The sequence below is a fragment of the Calypte anna genome, chromosome 1, assembly GCF_003957555.1.
Source record: "Calypte anna isolate BGI_N300 chromosome 1, bCalAnn1_v1.p, whole genome shotgun sequence".
NCBI lineage: Eukaryota > Metazoa > Chordata > Aves > Apodiformes > Trochilidae > Calypte > Calypte anna.
Window position 1 is genome coordinate 49,759,009 of NC_044244.1, and position 18,368 is coordinate 49,777,376.

The 18,368-nt window shown below is 40.0% G+C and overlaps 1 protein-coding gene across 1 annotated transcript in view; it reads right to left on the minus strand.

Annotated features, from left to right (window-relative positions):
* GUCY2C (guanylate cyclase 2C) overlaps positions 1-18,368 on the minus strand; it is a 47,710-nt gene that overhangs the window by 7,322 nt on the left and 22,020 nt on the right. Inside the window, exons 12-21 of the mRNA XM_030451645.1 lie at positions 18,023-18,128; positions 17,469-17,531; positions 16,823-16,894; positions 15,771-15,875; positions 14,445-14,531; positions 8,824-8,956; positions 6,496-6,633; positions 2,849-2,937; positions 2,029-2,120; positions 241-399 (exon numbers count right to left, since the gene is read on the minus strand). Of these exons, the coding sequence (XP_030307505.1) occupies positions 241-399; positions 2,029-2,120; positions 2,849-2,937; positions 6,496-6,633; positions 8,824-8,956; positions 14,445-14,531; positions 15,771-15,875; positions 16,823-16,894; positions 17,469-17,531; positions 18,023-18,128 (1,044 nt within the window). The remainder of the gene's footprint in view (positions 1-240; positions 400-2,028; positions 2,121-2,848; positions 2,938-6,495; positions 6,634-8,823; positions 8,957-14,444; positions 14,532-15,770; positions 15,876-16,822; positions 16,895-17,468; positions 17,532-18,022; positions 18,129-18,368) is intronic.

Sequence of the window (18,368 nt, forward strand, 5' to 3'; positions counted from 1 at the left end):
TGTATGAAGAGAGGCTGAGGAAGATAACAGATCTCAGGAGCAACTTGGCATCAAATTCCACCATTTGGTGGAGACCTCAGGGACAGCTTCTTCTCTCCTCCCTAGCAGAGTCAGATTAGAGGGGAAGGAAATAGAAGATTAATGTTAATCCCAACTCCTACTCTCCAAGAATCAGGTGATAAGAAATCTCCAAGATATCAGGTAAGTAAAATGCCAGTGAAAATGGTCCCGTCCAGTTACCTTGGAAGCAACATGAAATTAAGCCTGTCTGCTCTGTCCCTCTCTGCTTTGTATAGCTCAGTCCTCTCCTCCACCAGGTGCTCCAAGTTCCGAGAATACAGCTGTAGACGTCGGATGAGGGTATCCATGTAGGTTTCATTGGTCTGGCCATGGTAGTTACTGTGAATACCAGAAATACACAGGATACAACAAAAGAGGGTGATGGAAGCACTTTTTTGAGAGACAAAAAAAGGGGAGAAAAAGGAGCAACAGAAAACCTCTCCAGTGTTTGTTTTCCAGGCAGTTAGAACTCAAAGTGTCTGGAGTTCTATTATGTTATGATTCTAAGTGCATTGTTCTTTTTCTTGCTCGGAGGGCTTATGTAAATGACTTGAAAGTCCATGATCCAGGCTTGTCACTTGGAACTGGTAATTCTTAAACACCCTTAAATCACCTAGTCCTGCTGATACTGTCAAGCCCAGGTTACCTTGAGCATTCATTTGTAAAAAGTGACTGATAAGATCAAATCCTGAGAGGGAGCTAAAGGTAATAAGTAGGAAATTGCATATAATGTTTAGATGGGGACTTCAAACAGAAAGATTAAGACAATTTGGAGCTGCCTGTGTACACAACAGAACATTTCAATGGAACAATTAGCAGCCCCTGAGCTGGTTTATGCTCACAAGATCCTACAGACTCCAGCTTACTAACTCCTGGAAGCAGAAGTATGGTAAAAAGAGCTCCTCATAACCCCTGCTTGTCTGGGCAGCCTGCACTCTCCAATGCAATCTGAAAGTAGATGGGCTGGGCTGACTGGAAGAGTCAGGTTACTAGTGTACCCAACTGGGCTTTAAAACCATTCTTGCTTTAAACAAATTTTTATGTCAGGGATGCACCATCTTAGATCCCCCATGAGGAGAACATCATGTTACATGTGGCAAGAGGCAACCTCTTTGCTTTAGTAGGATGGAGGCTTAGGAGCTGAACCAGGACTTCTTTGTGTTCAGATGCAGTAAGATTATTGAACTGATGCATTCACTTATGCATAGTGCAGTTGTCTTTCCCTCCATGTAGGGCATAAAATGATGGAAGTACTGTTGGAGTTTGTTGATGACGAGAGCTTTAAAAACTGGAGAGAAATTTCCCAAGATATGTGATTAAAAGCTCACTGTTTGGTCATCAAAATAGTTAATTCAGTCCAAACTCTGTAAGAACAATACAGCACTGACCAGGTGAAAAGGTCTATATAACCTCACAGAGTTTACCCAGCCATGGCCCATAACCCACAACTATACACCAACAAAAACCTGTAAATAATATTTCTGGTGAGTGCCAGCCCAGCACTGCCAGGCAACCTAATGTGGGACCATCCAAACTCATTTATGGCACAACACAATTCACCCAGACTTTCTAATTATCCTCCAAACCTTTATGTGCATTTGTTTCCTGAAATTGAGATGACATGATTCACAGTTCAGCTCTTGACTGGAGACAGAGGAAGAATTGCTTAAATGGTTTAAATCTCTAATTATCCAGCTTGCTACTTTCACAATGTACCAATTTGAGGTATGATCATCTTACTGTCACTCAGCTAAGACATGTATAAATGCTCATGTATACACTTGTATGTATACATGTGCACGTGCTCACCTACTTTTCTGCCAAACAAAAAAGGATCCAAGGGAAGACACACAGCATCTCCACTGACTGAATTGTAATCACATCAGCTACCATGCTTAAAAATATGAACTTCCTAACACTTAGAAGGAATTTTGAGCATCCTAAAAAAATGGAGGCCCTGCTACTCACCTGAATATTTTAGCCAGAGTACTTTCAATCTTCTTAAAGTCAGGCCTTTTGTCTGGATCTTCTTCCCAGCAGCTCTTCACTAGTGTATACACCTTCAAACAAAAATTTAAGGAAAGTCCACCTAAGTAATGAATATAGAAAGATAATGGTGCTAAACAGCACTAATTCATTAAGGAATTTCTGGTTACTCTTGACCAGCAACATACTAAAATGTGTGACTAACTGTTTTGAATCCATGGTTAGGACACTCATTGCAGGCATCTTAAATTTAACTCTGTGGTGACTAGGTACATGATCTTAACTTGAATTTGTCATATGTAAATGAAAGGCAAGCAAATGAATCCAGTCTTGCAATTGATGCCAGATACAGTTATTGACACAGAGGTAAGTGTTATGGTAATTACATTTCTAATATCCTGAGTCTGCGATTTTTCTGAAACTAGTGATTCAGCCAAAAAGAATAGGGTTCATTGCTGAATTTGTGGATGTCTACAACACAGATATTTTTACCTGAGCAAGAAGCCTTATAATTGGGCTACATGATCATTGGAGAGGGGTATATATGGGGTGTGATTTATCCAGTCCTAAAGCTATCTAGAATAGGTCTGAAGAGTGGCACCATATAAGCATCCAGTGAAATAATGTTCATGAGTTGTGTTTCATTTCACTGGTAACAACTATAGAATACCATTTTTCCCATAAAGCTATGGCATTTGGCATAAAATGTGCATAGCTTTCATTCTCCCATGATCATGAGCTGTACTTTGGCCAGGACTTCTACCCTTCACCCAGAAAATGGCTTAGTTAATTATTAGCTTACTTCTATTTCTCTTTCTCCCACTGAGTCCAATGACAGGTCTGGTCGGAAAGGTTTCACTCCTTTGCTGTTCTCCACTCTGTAAAGTTTCTCTAGCATCAGGAAAAGATGCAAAGTTTTAAACAACAAAACACAAGAAGCACATTCCTAGTGGATAACATCCTACAATGTCATGAGTTACTATGCAAACAGAAGCCTTGAAGACAGTTCCCTCATTTTGATGTGAATTTAAATTTTGGAGCTTTTCTAAATATATAGCACAAGATCAAAATGGGCTGGCTTGAAGGCCCCTGAAAGCAAAATGAATAGGTATGTACTTGTGTATTTATTGGTCACAGTAGACAAGGTTATGGTGTCTTCCCAAATGAATGTTAGGCATTATTAGTGTGCCTCCCAGTATGAAGTATAGTTATAGTAAAAAACAATGTCAAAAGCCCTTTGTGACTTGATCTAAAGTGAGGAGAAATATTACTCTCATCAGAGCAGTTCAAATCATCCTGGAGATGCTCAGGTTCCTTAAAGCTAGACTATTAATGTATGCAGCTTTAAAACATTGCATTTGTTAGCTCATTTGTACTCTTATTCATGAAATACATTCTATGAAAGTAATTTGGATTCTGAACATATCAAAATGCAGTCTATGTTTGCACAGCTCACTTCAAGCACAGTAAGAGAGCTAAAGAAAAACTATTTCTCTATGTCCCTCTCCATAACTCAGGGGTTCAGAGGGAAGAAATCAAAAAGGAGAAGAGATTTTTTACCTCTGGAGGAGAGAAAGAGAAACTGAAAGGGATCCATGAGCAAGCATGAAGCACATTTGTTAATAATATCTGATTATATATGGGAAAGCATTTTACTGAAGGAAGCATACAATGAGATGAGAAAGGTTTATAATAATCATGGTATGTGCAAGTCTAGAGAAGCTAGGGATGCCTAAGCATGTCCAGTGTGCATGATCATCCTAAAAAGGTACTGTAGTTTCCAACTTTGTGGTAGAGAAACTACAGACTAGAGGAGCAGGAGACTTGAGTCTTCCAAATGCTATGGAGTGGAGAGACTACCAAGAAGTCTTCTGTGGGCTAGGAGACAGAAGAACCTGTGTAAATCTCACGTATGGAAGAGGAATATGCTGGATTTCCACACTTGCTACACACCTGAGAGCCAAAGTAACAGCAGCTATTAGCAACACCGCAATTAGCCAGAGGCAGAAAGTAGTGGAACAAGGAGGCAGCTTGAACTGAGTGTTGGTAAGTGACAAGATTTCAGAGTCTGGAGCCATGAACGAGATGGTTCTGTAGAAGAGTGCCAGTGAAGAAGACCATGACCTAGTTAACTCTATACATTAGAAAGCCAGTTCTATGGGTTTGTTGTCTTTGTGGGACTTATTTTAAGTCACAAGTAGCAATATTATTGCATGTCAAGTTGATTGATACATATTTGCTGGTTGAGAAAATTGGCTCACTGAGTACCTGGAAATTGAGTTTAATTTTCCTAAGTTGGTAGGTGGAGGCTAGGTACAGGGTTTTTTAACTCCTGTTTTAAAATCTGAACACAGTCATTGATGCTGCCAATGAAGCTCTGGAGAAGCAGTTATACCAGTTACCCTGAAATATCAAAATTATGTCTTCTAACTTGCAGAAATTAAAATCTGTTAGCCTGGCCATTGAAAGACTTTGTGCAGGAGACTTAAAAAACAAATGAATCTAACGTGCAACAGGGACATTTATTTGCCCCTTACTATTTATTCTAATTGGTATTCTTTCCCCTTTTTTATCTTAGATATTTATAAATTAATGGCCACCCCAAGTTTGAACTGTTCTCTTGCAAGGTGATGCCACAAAAAAAATTCAAAGGTGTTTGAAAAAGTATGGTCCTTCCTGCTGCCTGATCTTGTCTAATGAATTAATCATGTCGTAATCAGACATTTAACTGAGGAGCCCCTTCAGCAGTATGAGCAGACACTCATTCCTTTCTGTTCCATGAAATGAACTGCTTAAATTAGGCTGAACACATTTACTCAAACTGCATAATCAGAAGCTAAGATTAATACCAGAAGCCATTAGATTAGCAAAATATATCTTGGACATTTACTAGTGGCTTTGGGGAAAAAGCTCTGGGGATAAAGGAATCTCCTAACTGAATGGAAAACAGATTTTTTTTTTTTTTTTTTTTTTTTTTTTTTTTTTTTTTTTTTTTTTGGTTACACTGAATCCAGACTCACCAAACAGGTTTCAGACCCAGTAAGTTTATTGCTATCTTACTAAACATGCTGATACGTGTGACAAACTTCAGCAACAGCACCTAGAAGTGCTAAAATTTTTTTCAGTTGGATGGATTATTCTAATGCTATTTGAAACTCACAGTCTTTCTAAAATAACAAAATGCAGCGTGAAGAAAAAAGTCAAAGTTAAAGCGAGGCCCAGAGTGTGACTGTGACATCCAGGGTCAAACACAGAGCAGTGAGTGTGTCACCACATCTCAGAAGAGCCCAGAAACACGGTGTCTGAGGCCAACTTAATTACAATTAACATGGCACACTGCTGAACAGTTAAAAGAATGGAGTTCACTATAGATTTATGTTGAAAATTAAAATAAGCAAGGAAAAGCATTGCTCTTTCTACATTTAGTTTAACTATATTTGTGAAACTCTTGCATTCATGAAGATTGTGCCTGCCTCTTCCCCAGGAAAAGGAAGAATTTTATTTTCTCTATTTTAAGCATGGGATCTTGAAGAGTTTGCTTGAAGGGGAACAGGCATTTCTTATCTCTTTTAGGGCTTCGTTTGTAACAAGTGATGGGAAATACTGTGTTTTCCCAAATATGAACATTAGATTTGCAATAATGCAGGGTGATGAATACGCCACAGAAGTTATTCTCAATTGTAACTCAGGAAAAGAGCTATTAGGCTGCTAGCCTAGATGTTTTTAAAAATACAAGGAAGATCTATCAGAATGACTCAGAGGTAAAGACAATGTCTAAACTTGTTGTTAGTAACTGTCACTACGAAAATCCCAAACCCACACATGCTTTTATGTCAGTTCTAATATGTAATAATGCCTGGATTCTGGGAACTGGGATTGACTGGGCTGTTAGCCACTGAAAAACAGTGTCACAAAAGACACAAAATGGGGTTTAATAGCTGCACTACAGGAGAAGATGCTTTTTCTGACAGAAGTTAAATGACTAAAATTAATTTTGACAGGCTTGAATGAATTCTGAATTTCCAGTTTTTAAATGCCAGCTGTTTTTGTGTCATGCTGCTGATTTTTTGTTGGTGTTGGTGATTTACAATGCCTAATATGAATGAATTATTGTATGTTGTGCACAACTCATAATAGGAAAAAACTTTGTGACCTTTAAATGTTAGAGTAAGCCTGGACAGCACTGTAAAATGTTAATTTCTGTAATGCTGTGGGTGAGGAGGGAGAAGAAAGGGCAAGAAAACTCAATGCAAACTTTATTTACAGAAAGAATAACACTTGCCCCTACAGTGAGATCCTTCAAACAAGTTTTTCATTCTACACACAGTGAAGGAAGCAACACTTCAAGCAGCTATTGGAAACAGTGCCTTTCACAAAATGTGGAGAATGGGCCAGTTATAGCTACACTATCCCAGAAGGCTCCAATGGAGGAAAAATGTTTGGATTTACCTTTGTTGTTCCGGCAGTCTGAGGTGTAGAAGGTCTCCTTGCGTAGGATGATTTCCTGGGCAATGATTCCATAGCTGTAAACATCACCCTTCTGAGAGACATCAGCATTACGGAGATGCTCAGGAGCTGTCCACAGGTCTGAAGATCCAGATGACAATGGGTGATGTAGAGGGAGAAGAGAGATAATTAATTGAAAGGGGTCGTCCTTCTCAGAGCAACCACTGTCTACAGTGATATTTTCTTTTACTCTTTCCATATCAAACCCAGAGCCCAATGGTACTGCTTATTTCATGCTTGAAGCAAGTCCAGAGGAGGGCCACAAAGAGAGCTGGAGTACCTCTCATATGAAGACAGGATGAAAGAGTTGGGGTTGTTCAGCCTGGAGAAAAGAAGGACTGAGGGAGCCCTTATAACAGCCTTCCAACACCTGAAGGAGCCTATAGGAAAGCTTTTTTACAAGGGCATCTTGTGATAGGATGAGGGGTAATGGCTTTAAACTGGAATAGGGTAGATTTGGGTTAGACGGTAGGAAGAAATTTTTCACTAGGAGGGGGGTGAAACACGAGAACAGGTTTCACACTTCAACAGGGAAGTTGTGGATGCCCCATCCCTGGAAGTATTCAAGGACAGGTTGGACGGGACTTTGAGCAACCTGGTCTGGTGGGAGGTGTCCCTGCCCATGGCAGGGGGGTTGGAACTAGATGATCTTTAAGGTCCCTGCCAAGCCAAACCATTCTATGATTATACTTTAGATTTTTTTTTTTTTTTTTTTTTTTTTTTTTTTTTTTTTTTTTTTTTGAGAAGCTGACATCAATACAGGTTAGGTAAACCTCTGACAGGGTATCTTTAAATTGTCTGGGATTTGCTGAAGCTACTATTTTCCACTGCAGATGCAAATCGTCACACCCTTAGAAAAGTTATGGCTACTGGCAATGAACTTGCTTTTCTTAGTTACGTTTTATGGACTTCTTCAAAATAGCCTATGCACCTGTATAAAACCAAGGAGTATTAAGTGTTAAGCGAGTGCTATAAAAAAAAAAACCTGAGCCATACATTATTGAGATAGATGCATGAACTTTTCTTACAAGATGAGAAGACTGTAATATTTCCCAGTGACCTTGATATCATGAATCTACTGAAATACTTTTCAAGTGCTTTTGAGTCTGACATAATATTACTTTCTCATAACCACTCTCTTCATACAGAAATAATTGGTCTGTATTTCTAGTGCAACAAGCACAATCATATACCTCAAAACCAGAATGCTTCCATGGTGTGACAGTTTGTTAAGATGAATAATAATGAATCTCATCAGTGACCTGAACACAATGACACTGAAGACAGTATTGTGATATCAGGCTGTAGCATTCAGCCACAATGAATCTGTAGATCTCTTGTGAAACATTACATTTTCTTCAAGGAAAGAAACATAGTAGTCAGAAATTTTGAGCATGCTTGTCAAATCCCTTATCTTATGAGCAATTAAAGAAGAGAAATACTTTACAATGTAATAGTAATATAACTGTAAATATAAATTTGTAAAATGAAGAATGAATTGAATATTTATATTCAGTGCACTTTTATGTTCTTGTTGCTACTTTTGAGTATGTTTTTGGTTGAATGTAAAAACTTTCTCCCAAGCCAGTTGCAACCACAGTTTCTTGTCAGGTCATATACGACAGTTATGGCACAGTGCTGTGCTTATTGTACCCCAAGCTCTACTATGCAGATTCAGATGGACTTTTCACTCAAGATAAAGTAAAAAGGAAAAAAAAATGGTACAAAGGAGTGGTCTACTTTACAGAAATGTCCTAAAAATATGAGAAGAACAGAAAATGTAAAGAATCATAGAACTGTAGAAAGAAAACCTGTTAAAATTATTCCAATCTGATCGAACACATATTGCTAGATTCCTACCTACTGCTAGATTCCTCCATACCTAAGGAATGAAAAACATTAGGGTTGCCATTGCATATCATTACAGATTTTTTTTTAAGGATTATCAGAGTCATGACTGTTAATGTTTAAGTTAAATCACAGAGCACTGGGTAACATGCATCTCATCATTGACAAGATCATAATGTGGTACAAGATGATAATGTGGTACTTAACTCCTTTTTTTCTTTATCTAAGTTCAACATTACTGCTGAAAAAAAACCTGTCTGAATGAGGGCCTTGGACGCTGAAAATGTTTGTTGCATCTCAGCCACACTTGAAATGTTTCATACTGAGTACATGATATCATTAGGCCCTATTGGGCTGTTAATATAAGAAAATTCCACTGGGTTGGAAACCATGAAGGAGAGTCCAATTGTGTTCTGTTTTTACCTTTCCTTGGAGGCAGAATTGAATTACAGCCAAAATCAGTTATCTTCACTACCATGCGGTTGTCTACTACACAGTTTGTGGATTTGAGTCGACCATGGACTTCAGTTTTGCTCGAGTGCAGATAAGACATCCCCTGTGGTTGATAATAAAAAAGGAAGAAAGCAAGACTGGGTGAGACACTCAGCTGTTTATCAGACCCAACAAGAATGTGAAGTATTAGTGTAATATCTGTTAAAGTAATGAAATGGCCTTCGTCAACAATGGATATGCATAAATCACAATTCCCTGTCATGTAGAGAAACAATTATTATTTTACAGAGGAGATTTTTCAAAATGACAGGAACAGTCAATGTTAAGAAACGAGCAGATGGATCATTAGAAGGATCATGCCATAGAAGATCATTCTTCCTCTTAGTTAACAAAAGTCTTGCATAATATCCTGGCTTTGGATAAGATTAGAAACACAATCAAGCATTTGGGAAAATTTATTTCCTATGACGGAAATTTTGATTTCACTTGCACTAATGTTTTTTTGGTAAATTTAGTATAGATCTGTTGGACTGCCCCATACAAAAAAATGTTTCCAACTACGTATTTCTCCAATGGACACCACAGATATGAGAGGAATTGCTCTTTATGTCTGTATCATCTTTGAAGGTGACCATACCCTGGAGACTTTATTCAGAAACACTGCAGCAGATCCTCTTCTGCAAAGCAGAGGATTAAAGAGGGATCAATGCAGAGGGTGTTAGATGAGGCACTAAGTCCTATATAAGGCAGGGCATCAGATTAGACAGTCATAAAGGTCTTTTTTTACCTGACTGATTTTGGTTTTCTCTGCTTTAATCAATACACACCAGCTATCCATGAGCTAAACTTGGATGTGGGCACCATGACAACTGGTCAATGCAATTTCAGCTATATTTCCTGAGATCCAGACTCTTGACTCACAATGCTAACAGGTGTACAAAGGTGTGTAGTTTGCCCCTTTCTACTCATCACCTCTGAATTTATCTCATTTAGTTTAAGACACTTGAATACAGAGCAACACATGAGAAGGGGCCAGCATTGAGGCATAGCAGGAAGAGAATGTTACTAAGTGGGTGTAAACTGAAGAAGGGAGTAGGTATGCTAATTTGCACCCTCTTGCTTTATTTATTTTGTCTTATCTCTCCCTTCTGAACTACTTAAGGTCAGGCATTCTTACACCCTACTGCTGGCTGGTTTTTCCTCCAATAGTCCTTTTTGCCGGTAGTTCAGTATATGAAGCACGACCTATATTCCATGGAAGCCACATCAGGGACATCATTTCTGTTTCTTCTCTGAATAGTCTTCCACTTAGACTCCTACACACAGAGCTCAACCTCTTGTATAATAACAGGTACATAGACTTTAATCAGGGCTACATAGCTCATGTGGTCATGAATACACTGTATGATGTATGAGTTTTCTCTCCTTCGGTACCCAAAACTGGGAGCAGACTAGCAAATGGTACAAAAGATCACTGAGACATGAGCTAAGTTTTGGGTACAGTAGATGTATGTCTGAGACACAAGCAGCCTGCAAGAGGTGCAATCCCTGGAGAATGTTGTTGGACTGGTTATCCTGGACCTATCCAGACTGTGCCAAAATTTACAGACACTGTGTGCCTACTATATTCAAGGAGAACATTTCTTGATTAAGCAGCTTTTATCATGCATCCCTGATGACATTCTCCAGGATGTTTTGCCTGATTTTGGTACAATTTTCTCCAGCTGTGCCTTCTTCCAACAGCTGCTTTCATCAGCCAGGAAATACACTTGCTACTACAGCAGAATTCCTAATCAGTTTCAACATCAAATGGCAGGCAAAGGTAATTTTGATTTCCTTACACTGGAGCTTTCTTGTCAACTATTTCTGGAGGCCGAAGTCTTACAGATGTGCCTTATAAAATTTTCCTCTTTCCTCACAACTATCCTATGCACATACCTGAAAACACAGAACGTATTAAGAACCCACATTGTGATTTTAAAAATTTATGCCTTTCCGTGAAATATTCTTAAATCCTTAAGGCATTCTAGTAACCTCTGCTCACTGAGTGAAAAAAGAGAAACATAACCTGTTTTTAAGAAGGTAAAAAAAGAAGACATAGGGAACTACAGGCACTCGGTCAGTCAGTTTTACCTCTGTTCTCTGCAAGATCATGGAGCAGGTCCTCCTGGAAACTATGCTAAGGCATATGGAAAATGTGGAGATGATTTGTTACAGCCAGCATGGCAAATTGTGTCTGACAAATTTTGGTGGGACTTCTATAGCAGGATTACAATGTTGCTGAATAAGGGAAGAGCAACTGATGATATCTACCTGGTCTTGTGCAAAGCATCTGACACTGTCCTGAACAGCATCCTTGTCTCTGAATTGGAGAGACATGGGTTTGATGGATGGACCATCCAGTGGATCAGGAACTGGGTGGATGGTTCCACTCAGATTGTTGCTGTCAATGGCTCAATGTCCAAGTGGAAATCAGCAATGAGTGGTGTTCCTCAGGGAATGGGTACTGGGACCAGTGATGTTTAACATCTTTCTCAGTGAAATGGGGGACAGTGAAATGGGGAGAGCAAATCTTCCACAGGTCTGCTGGTGACAGCAGCTGGTGGTTGTGGTCAACACAGTGGAAGAGAAGTGGTGCCACAGAGAAGGGGACCCTGACAAGCTTAAGCAGCTGGGCCTAGTGCAAACCATGTGAAGGTTCAACAAAGCCTAGTGAGAGGTACTGCAAAAGTGTCAGGGCATTTCAAGAACAAATACAGGCTGGGCAGAGAATGGATGAGAGCAGTCCTGAGGCAACGGACTAGGGGGTGTTTATTGATGAGAAGCTCAACATGAGCCAGCAGTGTGAACTTTGCAGCCCAGAAAGCCAACCATATCATTGGGTACATCAAAAGAAGTGAAGCCAGCAGGTTAAGGGAGGTGATTTTCCTCCTCTACTCTACTCTTGTGAGATCCCATCTGGAGTGAGCTGGAGCACCACTCCTCTGAAGACAGGCTGAGAGAGTTAGGGTTGTTCAGCCTGGAGAAGAAAAGACTCTGGGAGATCCTATAGCAGATTTTCAGCACCAGAAGAGGGGCTATAGAAAAGCTGGAGAGGGACTTTTCAAAAGGGCATGTAGAGAGAAGACAACGAGGAACAGTTTCAAGGCTGAAAGAGATTTAGATTACATTAGGAAGAATTTTTTTTTTTATTTTTTTTTTTTACAAAGAGGGTGGTGAGAGACTGGAAGAGGTTGCCCAGGGAAGTTGTGGATCCTCTCTCCCTGGAAGTGTTCAAGGCCAGGTTGGATGACACTTTTACCAGCCTGGCCCAGGGGAGGTGTCCCTGCACATGGCAGGGGAGTGGGAACTGGATGTTTTACAAGATCCCTTCCAACTCAAACCATTCCATGATTTGTTTTTGACAGAGAATCCTCTTCTTGACACAGTGCAAGAACATTACAATTCTTTGCACAATGTCCTACAGCAGCTCCTTACTTAATAAATAGTACTGCAACAACAGTGTATACACTAATAACTGAAAGGCTTGGTTACTGCAATTCCTTCTCATCAGACCTTTCATCTGAACTTTTTTGTTGCATGTAACCAAATCCATGTAGATACAGGTGGTGCCATCAGACCTAGAGACAGCAAAGGCAGTAAAAAAAAAGAAAAGCAAGCTGGTGGGTGGGGGACAAGACGAAATGGTTTAGGGTTTCCCCTCTTCCTACCCTGCCTCCTCAAGTGGACTGGCAGATGCTCTAGGAGCAGTCACTCCTTGGCTAGGTGTACCAGCGAATATAAAAAAATACAGTCTCCTCCGTTCAGAAACACAGATGCAGCAGCTTCCAGAAGAAGAGCAGGCGAGGTACAAGAACTGCTTGGCCAATGGTAAAAGCAGGATGTAGGGAAGTGTTGGTGTAGAGAGGGAAGAGCATATCAAAAAGTAGGCAAAGGAACTGCAGGAGCTGATCATAGCAATTTTTACAGTCTGGAGAGCTAGGACTGAATTTGAAAAGGTGAGATGCTGGAACTGGAGGACCTGGAGCTGAAGGACTATTAAGTTACTTATGTAAAGCAATGAGCCATTTAAGTAAAAATAGACAGGGTGCCTGGTGATTGGGAAGCTGTGGTAAGAAGTTTGTGGAAGTGTCTAGGTCCTAGAGGCTCCACTGCAGCATCAAGTCAAGGAACAGGAGAGGCTGGCAGATCATCCATATGGCCGTAAGTTTCCTGATATTCCTAGGTACGTCCAACTTTTCAGGAAGATTTTTGTAAACCATCTCTACTAATATGGCTAATAATTCTCAGGAGTCATTCCACAGAACATATGTAGTGCACCATCCATCCTCAGACTCCATGTCCTATTCCATTACCAATGGTGCAGGGAACAACTAGTTGTGAAGTTCCAGTCCAAGTGCAGTGACTGGGCCTTTGGTTGCTCCCTTAGGGGGACTGGGATTTCTCTCTCCTTCTGTTAAGCAGAGCCTGTACTAATCCCTGTTCTCTTATGAAACATCTAAAGGTGAACTGCAAAGGGTTAAAAAATATGATGTGTTTTTATATGCTTTAAGGAGGAAGGGAAACTTCACTGCTATTTAAAATGAAACTCAGTGCTGAACTTTAACAGAACTTGAAAATCATCAACAAGGCCAGCAAACTGTGACAATTTGGATTAAGGGGGCTTTAATAAAGAGTGAGGTTTCCAGTATCTCTTCAGAGCAGGCACACTGGAGTCATTCAACATGGAGACCAAATCTGAACTGAATTGTTTAGGGAAATGAGGGGACTGTCCAATTGCAACAAACAATAGGAAGGGGAAAGCAATTTGGGCAAAAGTTGCAGGGGTAATTCTCTGCATTACCTGCAGACACATAATGGATTACTATGTCTGTGAATAATAAAGGTTCCTTAACTACCAGCTAAACAAATAGAAATCTGTATTGTAGAACAGATTTTTCTTTACGGTTCATATTGAGTCTTCCTACCACAAGGACCTAAAATGTAGAGATCTGTTGAAAGCTACTAAAAACCAGTCTTGGTTTCTGTACAGGATTAGTATCTTCCCTCTTGAACAGCCTGGAATAGATAGCTCTAGTTTTACACTCTAATGAGTGAGAAAAATCAGAATTCAAAATAAACAGTTTACTCAAAAAAAAAAAATTTATCCTGTCTCTGAATACAAATTAGAATAATTCCATTAATTTGAAACACCACAGTTTTCCTCTATGTCTTACTTGGGGCCAGAGAGCAGGCTGTTTTACAGGTCTTGTGACTGCATTGGCCCTACTAATCAGAGTCAACTGATTGTAACCCTCAGATCTTTGGGTCACATTTCTTTGGGTCAAATTTTTATGTTTATTATAAATAGCCCCAAGCCAGTTCTGGCTTAATTTTCCAATTCAGTTTGAGAGCAACTGGCTCCTCCTGCCTCCTACACCTCTCTGGCACCTATCTGCCTCCTTCCACCTATCCCCACTGGAAAAAAAGAGTGGAAAGGCACAGATCCTGTAGTAAGGAAAGGAGAAGACCCTAAGAGCTGCCCTTCTCCAGAGGACCCATTTTTCAAGACAGGACAGGTTGATTAACTGCACTGTCAGCACCCCGCCTACCTTGGCAATATCGTACATGACGGAGATTTTAAATTCCCAGTCCATGAATGTGCCATCAGGGTAGGAGATTTTATCATTTAAAACATCCTGTGAAGAGAAGAAAAGTTGTTCTAAGATGCATCCAGGAAAAAGGAGAAGATTAGTTATGAGTATCTAAGCTGCACATTTAAACCACTGACTGGAAGAGGTAGGACTTCATTATTTGTAGGGAATACATGCATTAAAGAAGGAGTTAACTGCAAAAATCAGAATTATGAAATGGTTTTAGGTTTACACAGAGCTAGAAAATTAAGAACTCTAGAAAAGAGGGCTTTGTGTAATTAAAGGTAAATAGTGAATTTGCATTTAAAGCTGAGTCTTTAATAAAGCAAAACAGCAGGGACAGAAATGGGCAGTGTGCAAGAGGAAAGGCTGGGAATTTCTGTGGTTTGTGCTCACAGTCATTTCCTACCAATTTACTCGTGGCTATATAAGTTCAATGTAGACTGTTCCTTTATCTTAAAGTGCCAGTCATTTACAGTTCTTCCAGTCATTATGATTTCTGTTGCTAAACATAAACCTCCATCAGTATAGCCCTTTACAAGAAACTTACTAGAGACAGAGCTGTTTTTTGCTGCCTTGCTGTGTTTGTGCCAGAGACCACTGCTATTAATGAGACACTCTGCATGAACTCAGCAGCAGACACAGCATGTCACTGCAGAAGAGTTGATGCCACCATTACTTCATTTATAGTACTGAAATAATATTGAGAATAAGTATCCATAAGTCTTTCCATAACTCAACACTTTACAATATCTTTTTATAAACAGATATGAAGGGTTGTTGTCCCTTACAGCACAGGATTTGCCATATTCCAGCCTAATAACTATATGTCCCTTATCAATATAGAATATATTTTTTTTAATTTAGCTTTTCACACTCTGGGTACACTGTGGGGTCCACAAGGGCATCAGCAGAGACAACAGCAACAGCTTGGAAAATAAAGAAATAATTGCATCCTATATGGGCCCAATAGGGGACACAGTACAAATAACAACAGGCTGTTGGTGTTGCTAGGGAAGAGCTGTGTCCGTACTTTTCCTTGCTTGCACCTTCCCTTATCCTCTGGCTGCTGAGAAACATCAAATTGATGGCAGCTGCAGCAGCACCTGACGAAGGCTGGAGAGAACTGAGCAAGGGAGAGTCAACTCAGAGTCAGAAACCTGCCACCACTTGCTCAATCTATGGCTGCTGTATGAGGGCCAAAGACATAGAGAAGAAGAATTTTATTCCTTATGTTGGAATTTGATAATTTGGGAGTGGAGGGAGACCTGCAAAATTCTTTACCCGCAGAGAACCTCTTTCGCAGTACTCAATCACCCCAAAGATCATGGTGTCTATCTTCACAGTGCCATAGAACTTGGTCAGGTTGTAATAATCAATCTGTAGGAGCTAGAGCACAAACATTTTTAAAAAGCAATCATTGATAGTACAGAAACATCACTCAAGGACACTTGTGTGGTGTAGCTTTTTATTTCAGGCCCTGATAAATTGCATGAGTTTCCTTTAAACCAGTGTGTACTAAGGCACTAAGTGAAGCACTTGAAGACATTTGTCATTCCAGAGCCTTCTGGACTAGAGAGAGAAGAGGCTGCTGTTGGATATTGCAAGTTAATTACAGAGCCCACTACAGCCCACTACTACATTATTGCCTCTCTACTCAATCCTCCCAGTTGACCAGAACAGCCATTATGAGTGACAGAATGTTGTGAATCAGTCAGTAAATGAGCAAGTAATAAAAATTTAATGATGCTGCATGATATTATGGACTTTTTCCATTTATATAAACAACTGTAGTTTACTTTAAGGTATTTTTAGTGTTTATTGAACTCAGCATAGCTGTGTTGTGTGAAAAAAAGAAACCCATTCATTAAAACAAGATTTAGTACTGCAGACAAATTGATCTCTCATGTTGGAAGAGTATGCATGCACAAGTCAGAAGAGAATTACTTATATTTAAATAGCTGCACTTGGCACTCAATAATAAGATTTAACTACACCATTCTGCTACTAATGAATTAGCATGATATGAGCAAGAAGAGCGTATTGCCTTTTAGCATCAGCTATAAAAATGTATTTAGTAAGGCCATATGACAGAGCACGAATTACTTGATTCATCTTCAGATTTGCTGGCATACAATACAGACTCTGAACTGGTGATGAGATCACACACACAAAGAGAAAGTTCATCAGGATCCATCCTTTGAGGTGCTCATTACACATTCACCTCACAAACATGCACAAGCATACAGAGGTTGGAGCTGATAGTGGAAAGCAGTAACTTTACTCGTAGGTTCCATCCCACCCTGAAGTGTCCAGTTGCTACATGAAACAGTTACCTTGTTCAGTTCTATTTTTTGCTTCTCTGTAAAATTACCATCACTGTTTTTGAGATCCTTTAGGATCACCACCTGACAAGAAAATAACAGTGAGAAACAAATCATAGGTTTGATAAAAGAGCGATTCATCATTCTTTTCCAAGAAATGGCCAAACAGAGAAATACTTAATAAACATCTGCCTACTGCTTCTCTATTGGAGTTTCAGTTAATCACTAATAAGTAACAGAATTACAGTTCTTTCAAAAGAGTTACCAGGTAGACAGGAATTATTGAGAACTGTCAATTATGAAAATTTTAACATTAATATACCTCAGACAGGCAGATAGCTCCACAAGAGCTATCTACAAGAATCAGCATTTAAACCTCCTCTCCATTAATCTTCTCAGTAGCAAAATATACCAGATTTCTGGGCCCTCTCTGCTTCTACACTTCTGGACTTAATCAGGGGTTTATAGAGCCTAACATTTTGCCTTCTGTCAGTAAGCAAAACGCACCTGATAGGGAATAAATGGGTTGTTCCTTTCATAAGATCAAGCCATTTTGCAAGGTTGGGAGAGGTGGAATTGTCTCTGGAGAGGAACTACCTCTTCCCAGAGAGACCCCTCCCAAAGCAAGGAAGGGAACAGGGTGCTGCAGTCAGGTTACCTTCTTGTCATATTTGCCTTGGCGCAGTCTCGGGGTGTTGTCACGTCTTTTATCATCATCGATCTGAGAACAAAGAAGAGTAATTAACTTGCAATTATCACCTACTCATCATTTGGCAGGTCCAGAGAGATAGGTAATGTCAGTGGGTGCCACACAGAGAAGCATAAGCCTCACTCTCTAGGGAGGGTCACTACATGCCACAGAAAGTGTGGGACATCCACACCACTCCCATGGCTGCCAGGGGCTCCGCCTGCTGCTTTCATGCTCTTGGGCGTCACAGAGGTGTAACAAAGCACAGGGAAATCAGTTGTAACAGGAAGAGACAGGAAATCAATACTTAGCCCATTCCCCCATCACAAGAGGAGCTTTTCAGCTGAGGAACAGATACTTCCCATTAGGAAATCTCTTTTCTTCAATACATTGAGGGTTAAAAATATTATTTTTTTATAAATCAAATCTAACAGATCCTGCCAGAGCATGCCAACATCCCAGCACTGGTGGTCTTGTAGCAGACAGAATTCAAGACCCAGCTTTGGGCATCGTGCTTCTCTTACCTTTAAACTAACATGACTTGTCTCACTGGTCTCCAGAGGCAAAATTTCCTCAGGCGGTATATGGGACCATTTCTTCCACCGACGCTTATTATCTCTCCTGTACTTCCTGCAAAACGAGCAAACTCCTTCAGAATATCCTCCCAGTGAACCGAAACCCACAACAGGAGATTAGGACAGGGAGGCTTCTAAGTGTCAGGATGACACAAGGATAGAGCGTCAGGCTGGCAAGGCTTGAGTACAAGCCCCATGGCTCTCATACAATTTTCCAGTTTGAGGCTGCTCTAATTCCTTAGCTTTGGGAAAGCCTAAATGCTCATTCAGTTCCATAGCTGTAGCATAAGAACAG